This window comes from Elephantulus edwardii, unplaced genomic scaffold, assembly GCF_000299155.1.
Source record: "Elephantulus edwardii isolate Elephantulus edwardi_28Jun2011 unplaced genomic scaffold, EleEdw1.0 scaffold00017, whole genome shotgun sequence".
In the NCBI taxonomy this organism is placed as follows: Eukaryota; Metazoa; Chordata; class Mammalia; order Macroscelidea; family Macroscelididae; genus Elephantulus; species Elephantulus edwardii.
This window is the reverse complement of record NW_006399767.1, coordinates 13,782,140-13,792,467: the sequence shown is the minus strand read 5'-3', so window position 1 is coordinate 13,792,467 and position 10,328 is coordinate 13,782,140. Positions and strand designations below refer to the sequence as shown.

General features: G+C 39.1%; 1 protein-coding gene across 1 annotated transcript in view; it reads right to left on the bottom strand.

Moving 5' to 3' along the window:
- XPO5 (exportin 5) overlaps nucleotides 1-10,328 on the bottom strand; it is an 85,936-nt gene that overhangs the window by 18,768 nt on the left and 56,840 nt on the right. The window contains exons 15-18 of the mRNA XM_006882138.1: nucleotides 9,785-9,874; nucleotides 7,818-8,017; nucleotides 7,156-7,255; nucleotides 4,421-4,602 (exon numbers count right to left, since the gene is read on the bottom strand). Of these exons, the coding sequence (XP_006882200.1) occupies nucleotides 4,421-4,602; nucleotides 7,156-7,255; nucleotides 7,818-8,017; nucleotides 9,785-9,874 (572 nt within the window). The remainder of the gene's footprint in view (nucleotides 1-4,420; nucleotides 4,603-7,155; nucleotides 7,256-7,817; nucleotides 8,018-9,784; nucleotides 9,875-10,328) is intronic.

The following is a 10,328-nucleotide window of genomic DNA, read 5'->3' as shown; positions in this document are numbered from 1 at the left end:
CATTAATTACAGTGTAGTCCCTGCCCTTAGCCCAGTGCCTTGACCCACTTATTTCCCAGCTCCACCCTCCAGCAGGATACCACTTCACTTCTACCAATCTATATCAGCCTAAATACTGTTGGTTTTCAGGTGGTCTCTTCGGTCTTTAGCTAGTCTTACCATTTTTCTCCAAAGTTATCTGTGGTTTTCTGCAGTGTTACTCTGGTGCACACCTAGGTACAAACTTAACCTTTTTTTTTTGAGGACTACAAATCACAAAATAAAAGCAGATTACTATGTAGAAACCTACTGAATACATTTTGCCTGTGCAGGAAAATTTTATCAAAGTTATTCATTTGACAAATTCATCTCATTTACAATGTTAGCAATTATAGTGCTTTTCTTCACAAGGTTATATATCTTTATTTCAAATTAATTACATGTTATTCCCTTAATTTAACCTTTCTTAATCTGAAGCTTCACATCTCTGAGTCATTCTGAACATCTCAGCCTTCATTTCCAGTTTACTAGTGTAACTTTTAACTTGTCTTGATGTAATGACTGCTCAAAACATCTCTGTTCTCTGCAAAACTAGATTTCCAAGACTTATCTACACAGTGTGGGGCACCTAGAGCATCACCTCAGGCACTTATTCCCCTGGTTTCTGTCCCCCAGGACTAGCATCCAGGACTTTTATTTGCCTTCTCAAAATTTCAGTTATGCCTTTGGGAGTATTTCTGCATTATTTTAGCCAACACTTGATATCAACATTGGAAAATCCTAGTATTTCATTTACTTCTAAAAATGGCAATTTGCCAAAGGCTTAGTTTACTAATGACATATTTATTGCTTTTTGGGGGGTGGGGGAAGATACATGATACTATGAAAAGATCTCTGAAAATAACTTCCTAATAAGAATTCCACAGTCTAAAATATGACAGCAAGCAGACCAGACATCTGCTTTTATTCTTTAATTAAATGTGACTTCAGCCTCAAGGTAGAATTTAAAAAAACAGCGGAGTTAATCTATCCATATGGTTTCTGACAGCTGGTATTCCTTATAACAACCTCCCTTCTTTCCTAAGGAGACTGTGCCTCAATGGCTACACTTCTACTTATAAAGGGTGGGAGGATGCAGAGGGCAGAACACTCTCTATCTGACTCCAGGCTCGGTGTTTAGAATGGGCAGAATAATCTCTAACAGAACACCAGCTCCTGCACTGGCAGCTTGCCTGGCACACAGGTTAGAGTTCAGGAAGACTAGGCATGGCTCTAAAGAAAAGAATCTGCACCAATTTTAAATACTCTTAGTATTAGCAGCTAAGGGTATAATCAATAGGCCAAATTCTTAAATATTGATAAATACTTCAATTAATCACATAGCTGATAAAGGAAAAGGGTGCTGCAGATATCATGACAGTTATCAGAAAAACTGCTATCATTTTAAATGGGTAACTATGACAGCAAACCTTGAGAACCAGAGTGTTCCTCACATCTGTCCTACATCCAAACCACCAGAAACAGCATTAACCAAGAGAAACATAATGCGAGCACACGTCATTTAAAATTCTCTGGGAGCCGGATTAAAAAAGTAACAGAAACAGGTAAGATTAGCTAAAATAACATTTTATGTAACCCAATTTTTCAAAAATATAACCTCAACACATTATTAAGACTACAAATTACTGCGATAAGTTTAATTTTGGTGGGAAGGGTCTAGGTTTAAAAAAAAACCTGGTGTGGATTTTGCACTTACAGCTCATCTCAGTTCAGTCCAGCTCCGTTTGACTTGCTCACCAGCCATGTGTGTGGCTATCCACAGCTTGTGGCTATGACAAAGGACTTCATGGTTATAGAATATTAGCTCTATAATGCAGGGGTTTTTTGTTTTGTCTTATCTATTGCTGAACCACCGTCACCTAGAAAACACCTGGCCTTAACAGCTCAATGAAAGTACGAACTGAATGCCTGCTTTATTTTCAGTTCCCAGGTAAATACACAAATACTGCATCACCTCTATGGGCAAATCTATCACCAATATCTACACTTTCTCCATTAATCAGACCCAAAAGATGCTAATAGCACCTTATCTCACATCTTTCAGGGAAACTAACTGTTCTCTACTAAAAAATATTAATGATTTAAAACTCATAGCTCCAACACATTAAGACTGTCAATTAGTATCATCACTGTTTGGTTGGTTCTAATCATGAAAACAACAACAACAAAACCCACACAAAAGACCAAACCCCAAACCAACCCACATATACATTTTTAGGGTATTCTACTTTTAGATTAATATTCCAACAAAAATTATATGTATCTGTTGATGACCAAAAGACATTCACAAGATGTTAAGAACAGCACTATATGTAATAGGACAACTGGAAGCTACTCAAAAGTACATCAGCACTGAATGAATAAATTATAGCACATTCACACAGTGTAAGACCACATATAGCAATGGGAACGAATGAACCCAAACAGCATGTATTAACATGGATAGATGTCAAATAGTACTGAGCAAAAGAAGCCAGACACCATGGAGCACATATTTCAGACTCCATTTATATAAATAAAGTTAGAAACCTAGGTTAAATGAACCTAAGTTTTTAAAACCAGTGGTTACTCTTGGACAGAGAATAACTAGCAGGAGGGGCTGGATAAAGTTTCTTGACTTGTGCATCCACTTTGTAAAAATTCACCTGCACACAGAATTTACTGAAAACCAAAAACTCAAATAGCTCCTGATAGAGACTATTCAAGATGTCTAACTATTCAATAACTACAGCCAATTAAGTTTCATTTTTATTAACAAGCAAAATGTTTTAACTTTGGGATTATCAAAAAACACTGAACTTTAAGAAAAATATCAATATGATATCAACACTATTTTCTCATGATCTTCCAACCTAGCTAGGAATGAACTTTGTTTCCAATGTGGGTTCTCATTGCAGGGATTCTGACGATCTGGTTTATTAGGAGCCTGGAAAGAAATTTTTTGCCCTGGGACTCCATTACTTTCACATTTCTCAAAACTAAAGAATTCTCTGGTTTCCAAACTAACATGGGAATAGGTTTTCTTAAATAGTTATTTCACTACCTTCTCCATACCAAAACCCCATTTCTTTACTGAAATCTTTCATCCTTTCAAAATCACAACTACATACATACATACATACATACATACATACATACATACATACATAAATATCTATACATCTATATCTCACAGTGAAAATGCTAACAGACACTTCTGTCTTCTGATGTGGTACAAACTACCATAAAATCACAGATTCTTATACTTCTGGTCATCGCCATGTGTTTCAGGCAGAGCATCCCTGAGACATAAGTAACTGGTTTGCCCAACAGAGTCTGCTCCCTGTGTACTAAAAGGCCAACAGCACTGGAAGAGAGCTTTAACCTGTAATTCAGAATACTGTGGATCTAAACAGCATTCAGTTAATGGCTCTGGGCAACAGGAAATTAATTTGGTATCAAATCTCTCTTCTCTTCAGACAACATGCTTAAAATACTAAACATGTACCTAATGACAAAAGGAATTCTGGTAGCCTAGTGGTAAACAATTGTACCACAATGCCAAAGGCATATGGTTCAAATGCACAGCCTGTTCCGTGGAAAAGGATAGGCAGTCTCCTCCCCTATGACTTACTGCCTCTGAAAACCCACCGCAGAATATGCTATGGGTCAGTTTTCACTCGAAGGCAAGCAATAAGAGCAATAACAAACAAAAGCAACAACAACAATAGCAATGAGCCTCTATTTAATTTGAATATGTTGGTTACGTAATCTAGAAGTGATCTGGATTCTTGAATAATAACACCTACAATAAGATTACATTTTAGTTTAATATGCCACCACGCTCTGATTATGTGTTTTAAAGGCTCTCTCAAGTAAATTGTCTGAGGACTCCCCCGTCTTAAGCAATGATCCAGAAAACAAGTGAAAAATATAATTTTTTCTTCTTCTTTCACCAAGTTCAGTGATGGATGTGGTTTTGTTTTTTTAGGTCAGAAACATTATTAATGAATCCAGACCAGTACATGCTTATTCAGAAACTACTCAGAGAAACACTGCTACTGAAAGCAGCTGCCCTGTTCCCAATGAAGGGTTCCTTTAATGGCAAAAATTTAGGCAATTAAACACTGTGAAAGTGAAGATGAAATAGAAGAAAGAAGGAGAACACACAAGAGAGGCTAAAAAACAAGAACAGCCTTTGAGAACTGGGCCTCAGGAGTTCACATGGAACAAGAGTTGTACAAATGATAGCTGATGTTCTCTAGGACAGAACTACAAAGAGACAGGACCTAACCCCTCACGACTTCTATGATCTGAAAACACACACAAACTAAACTTTTGAGATTCTTAAGTAAAATAATTAAAAACAAACAAGCAGACAAAAACCATTATTCTGACTTACCTTATAAGGGCAAGCAAATTATCAAGCAGTTTCAGGATCTGCTCGGTACAGGGGTTACGGAAGATTGGCGTTCCACTGGGTGTATAGCCCACCACAAATCCCCCAGCTTTGGCCTCTTCTAGGTCAGTGGGCCAGCACGTTCGCTTTATAACTCCCAGGATGCTGTACACACAAAACCTCATCTATATAAAAACATTAAAATGAAAGGTAAACAGATGGAAAAGTTCAAGGCAAAACGGCTATTAGATGGAATTAAGGTTTTGACAAAAGTGGTAGAGAGACTAACTAGACTCCACCTGCTAGAGGGTCCTAGGCAAGGTCACCAGGGAACCAGCACTGCCATCTGGGGGGCTATCGTAGATTCTGGAAGCTCCCCCTCCCATTTTTTTTGTAGTTGATTTTAAAATAAATTTTATTGTATTAATTTTAATGAACATTTACAGAGATTCTGGATTTCCATACACTCGTTGCATTTTTCTCCCTGCCCACCCCTACCCCCAGTTCGCTCTTTTCTTTGAAAAGTAAAAGAAAAATTCTTTCACTGGTATACAATTCCCCCCAGCACACTCCGCTATGCAACCTTCATTCTGGACTCTTGTCATGACCATAATACCCAGTCATATATCACTTTTAAACTGTTCTCTCCTTCCTGTTTCAATGCAGTATACATACATAATTTATCCAATTTTTCTCAGTCTCACTCAACCCTGATATCAGTCCCATTCTTCAACAGCGGCACTATGCAGTATTTGTCCTTTTGTGACTGAGGTATTCCACCCAGCATAATGTCCTCCAGGGTCACCCATTTTGAATAATATTGCATGAGTTCCCTGTTTTTCAATGCACTGTAGTATTCCTTTGTGTGAATGAATATACCACAGCTTCTCTATCCATTTGTTTGCTGATGGGCCCTTAGGTTGTTTCCATCTCTTTGCTCTTGTGAACAAAGCCGCAATAAACATGGGTGAGCATATATCTGCTGGGGTGGCAGTTATGGTTTCTTTAGGGCTGGAAGCTCCCTTTTCATTGACACAGGACCAGCAGTGATTCTCCCACAGAACACAGAGTGGAAGGTGGCCTCAAGCCTGTTTGCTTCAGCTTGAGCCTTAACAGCTCTAACAGTCCAAACCTCCAACTTATGGTCCTCTCAACGAAGCCTATTATTTAATCATTAATTAATTAATGTCATTTTTGTCATGATGGGGGTGGTTGTGTGCCATAGAGTCAGAACTAACACACTGCTGACCCTCTACTGGGTTTTTCAGAGGCTATAAATAGCACAGGAGGGGAGTATCCATTTTTTTCCTTTAGAGCAGCTGGTGGATTTGAACCAGTGACTCTGGGTTGGTAGCATAGCTCCTTACCATTAGGTCACCAGAGCATAAAAAAGAGCCAAGAATAAGGCTCATTTGAATAGGAAATATTTGAAAAACGTTAGGATTACAAGTTAAGCTAGCACTTGGGATTTTAAATAATGGAGAGCAATGGCAGGGAGGATGCTCCCTGCTTACTAAGCTCTGTCCTACTGCCTTATTTTATCTTCAGTCTTTCAAAGCTCATTGCTGGGGAGCTGGAACAGACTCACTGCTGGCCCTCGAGCAGGTGTGAGGCTGTAAACATTCGGGGGGGTGGAGACTGCCCATCTTTCTCCTGGGGACCTACTAGGTGAATCAAACCACCTGAGACGTGTGGCCTTTGGGGTGAAGCTCGGACTAGATCACCGGAGTTCCTTCTTTAGTACTTTCAAAAAAATCCCTCAAACTCACTGCAATCAAATCACAACCAACTCAAAGTTGACCCATCAGGGGACTTTCAGAGACAGAAAATGATACAAGAGGAGACTGTCCATCCTCTCCTGTGAAGCAGCTGGTGGAGTTAGCTGGTGGGGTGAGAACTAACACATTGGTGACCCTCCGTTGGGTTTTCAGAGGCTATAAACAGCACAGGAGGAGAGTACCCTTGTTTTTCCTGGGTAGCAGCTGGTGGATTTGAACCATGTGACTCTGGGTTGGCATCCTAACTCCTTATCCAGAAGGCCACCAGAAAACAACAAAACCCAGCAACTCCACTGATATTAAGGTGGTTCAAATTCATAATGACTCTGTTGGATTCTAAGGATGTGAGTCTTTACGGGAATCTTTCCCTTGTGGTGGTGGTTAGCAGCTAAACACATTATACATTACACTTCAGAGATTTTTAAAGCTAAACACTTAAATCCTTAGGTGCTAACCAATTAACCAAGAAGTTGGTGATTTGAAGGTAAGGAGTTGCACTGCCAAACCTAAGGAACATGGTCTGAATTCCCACTGTTTCACAGGAGGATGGATGATAATCTCCCACGTGATTAACTGCCTTTGAGAACCTGGGAAGGGTGAGCGATGGGTCAGTTCTGATTTGACATTACACAACATATGTTCTGTGACAGAAAAGAGGGGGACGGATACCTGCTTCTGTAGGGATTTCAGTCAAGAAATTCCTATGGGGAAGTTCTACTCTGTCATATGGGATTATTTTATTAGGAGGTGAAAGAAGAAAGAAATGAATGAAAAATACATTATTCTTAAAAAATAATAATTTCAAGATTAGAGAAGAAAAGGAAAGAGAATCTTAGGGAAAAAAACTCCAGACATCTCATCAGAATAGAAAAACAAATCTACACAAAACTGGACAAATAACAGCACCCCGCTCCTCCTGTGGCCAGCACAACTTTCCACTCGCTGGAGAGGCTAACTCACCCGTGCCCGGTTCAGGCCACAGGGATCCTCCACATCTGAGTCACAGTTCTTCCGATCTGCACCCACGAAAGTGATAAAAGCATCAACATCTGACAATACTCTGAAGGTTGGTCGGGGTGAAAAAAAGAAATCATAGCAGAAGTTTAAGAAAAGATTATTTCTTCCACAGAGCTATTAAGCTATGGATAATTTAGTCCCAAAGAACATTTGTTAGAGAAGAGTGTAAGGAAATTTCCAGCTGTCGTTCCAAAGCTCAAACTATGCACCCTGCCACTCCCAAATGTTTTTACAACAATGTTAAGAAATAAAAAGATTGTAAGCTTAAACATTTAAGAAAAGAATTTCTCTACTTTCTCGGCACAGATGTATACTTGTGTAGCTCCTACCGGTTCTCATTTGTTTCAATTGTGTCAACACCATAGATTTCACCCTGTGGGCTCATAATGTACACTATCCATTTGTACTCGTTCTCTCAAGCCCTCTGTACAGCTGGATCTTTTCAGAGGTCACATTATAGACACATGCTTTCAGAGAACATCAGGCACCAAGGATAGTGGCATCATACATTGATATCCTTACACACGCCCTCCCTGTCCTAGGTAAAAACAAATGAACAAAAAGAGGGCTTCAGTGCAAAGGTTGAGGCAAAGAATCTCCTTCACCTGTGCATGTCTTCAGAAAGCCAGATACTGGCCACGGGCGCCATGAGCTCCTCTAAGAACACCTTCTGCCGCTCATAGTTCTTGAACTGGTTGCTGATGAGCACAAGGGCTTCCATGAGGGCACACTTCTCCATTTGTGTCAGGAGGAGCTCGTTGGAGAGGAGTTGCTTCACATGGTTATACAGCATGTCAAAATTGGGCTGTAGATCAAAGAAAATTTGGTGATGGTCTGATCTTTAAGGATCATGAGGTCAACCAAGGTGGGTGGGGTGAACACCCAGATACTCCCTGGAAGGTAGGGTCAAGAGGCTGGCACTTAGTAATTCAGCCTCAATGTATTTTTTTTGCTTGAAAAAGCATGGCAATTTAGGGAGAAGGAGACTCTTGTTGGGAGTACTTAGCTGACTATATTTCCCTACACTATAATTGTGAACATAAGAATTTTTTCCAAAAAATTACCTTTTCTAGATACTCTTATACATAAAGATGTTTTTCACATACGTAAAAAGACAAATAGCATCTATGTAGTCAATAAAGGGATAATTTGGAATCTGGAATACTGCAAAATTTCTCACAGAAATCCCAAAAAAACAAGCTGGGATTTGTTTCTACTTTCTCTCAAGATTGGGCAGTAGGTTAAAGAAATCACTTGGTAATGCTGGGGGAGAAGGGAGAGTAAAGGGGTGAGGATAGGTAGGGGTAAAACCACAGGGCTGCACAGTTTGGTGGGTGGAGGGAGGAACGTAAGCAAATGGGAAGGATCCAGGTGAAAAGACAGGGTAATGATGGGCAAGGTCCAATGGTGACTGACTTTATAAAACATAATGCAGAAAGAGGGGATAAAAAATATATACTGCATTGAAACAGAGGAGGGAGAGAACTGTTTAAAAGCAATATATGATTTCGATATTATTATCATGACAGGAGTCCAGAATGAAGACTGCAAGTGGGCTGGACCTTGGGGGGTGGGATGTATAACAATGAAAGAGTTTTTCTTTTACTTTTCAAAGAGAAGAGAAAACTGGGGGGAAGGGGTGGTCAGGGGGAAAAAAATGCAACAATAAATGAATGGAAGTCCAAACTCTCTGTAAATGTTCATCAAAATGAATAATAAAAAAAAGAAAGTCATCTTTCCATTCTGATGATCGAAGTCAAAGACAAATTGGGTCAATCATAAAAAAGAAAAATAAAAAGTCAGGGATTTAGAGCTGGCTAGCTGAAAATGAAGAAAAATAGCATGGGATTGAGATTGAACAATGTTCAACTGTTTAGATCTTAACTCTGCAAACAGTAATTTTGTGTCCTTATGTAAGCAATTTAATGTAAATAACAGTCAGTTTCTCATTTGTTAATTAGGACTCGGTGAATTATGTCATGGAGAACAGATGAAGTATGTGAAGGGTCAGGCGCATAAAACATAGTCAATTGTTATCTCTCTCACACACACACACACACACAAAGGAATTATTATATGACAACCAATAAAAATATTTAAAAAGAAAGAAATCACTTGGTAATGTAAAGAATTGAACATTTACAGGGGGAAACTTGGTCATCCACATAAAGAACTATTCATTCTGAAGGAAAGAAAAAATAATTGATTAAAAAAAAATAATAATATTTTTTGTGTGTATATTGTCAAACTGGATCTAACTAGTACAGGAGGAGATTAACCCTCCTTCTCCAGCAGAGCATCTAGTGGATTCAAACGGTGTACCTCTGGGATTGCAGTAGAGCTTCTTGCCATCAGGCCACCCGAACTCCCCCCCAAAATAGATTTTTAACTACATTTAAAAAGTAGAGAGAGGAAGAGAAGACACCAACTCAAAGATCCTTATTCTTTGTAAAGCTTTAATTCTTAGATTTTCCATTTTGTGAGGTGTATGTAGCTGGGATGAGATTTAAACAGAAATAAAACCACACCAGAGAGGCTCTGGTGGCCTCTTGGCCGCGGTCCAGGAGCTCACCAGTACTAGCTGGGGGTAGTCCCGACACATCTTGATGATGGACGAGCATGCGTGCCTCCTCACGTTTCTCACTGCCCGAGTTCTTGGGGGCTAAAAAAGAATTCAACATCCTCACAGTCACTTTTAAAATAGCTAACAGATGCTGGACAGAACTATGTAAACATTTCCTTTAGAGACAAATTCACATCCAATTTTCACAGATTTAAGCATTTAATGGAGTGACAGTTATGGTCACCATAAGTCCATATGGTTACTATTGTACCTAGTTATCTTTAACACTATATCTTAATACAATATGGAAATAATACCTCAAGAGCTGTGGCTTAAGTTTTACTAAGTGACTCTGATTTCTAGTACTAAGTCTCCTGTTTTAACACCTAAATCAAAGGAGAAATCCCAAGTTAAATATTGAATGAAAATTCTACCATTTCTGACCACTTAAAACTTTTATTAACATCATTTCACCCCAGTCAAAATAGCAAAATTTAACAGAACAGCAAGCAACAAATGCTGGCGAGGTTGTGGAGAAACTGGAACCCTGATT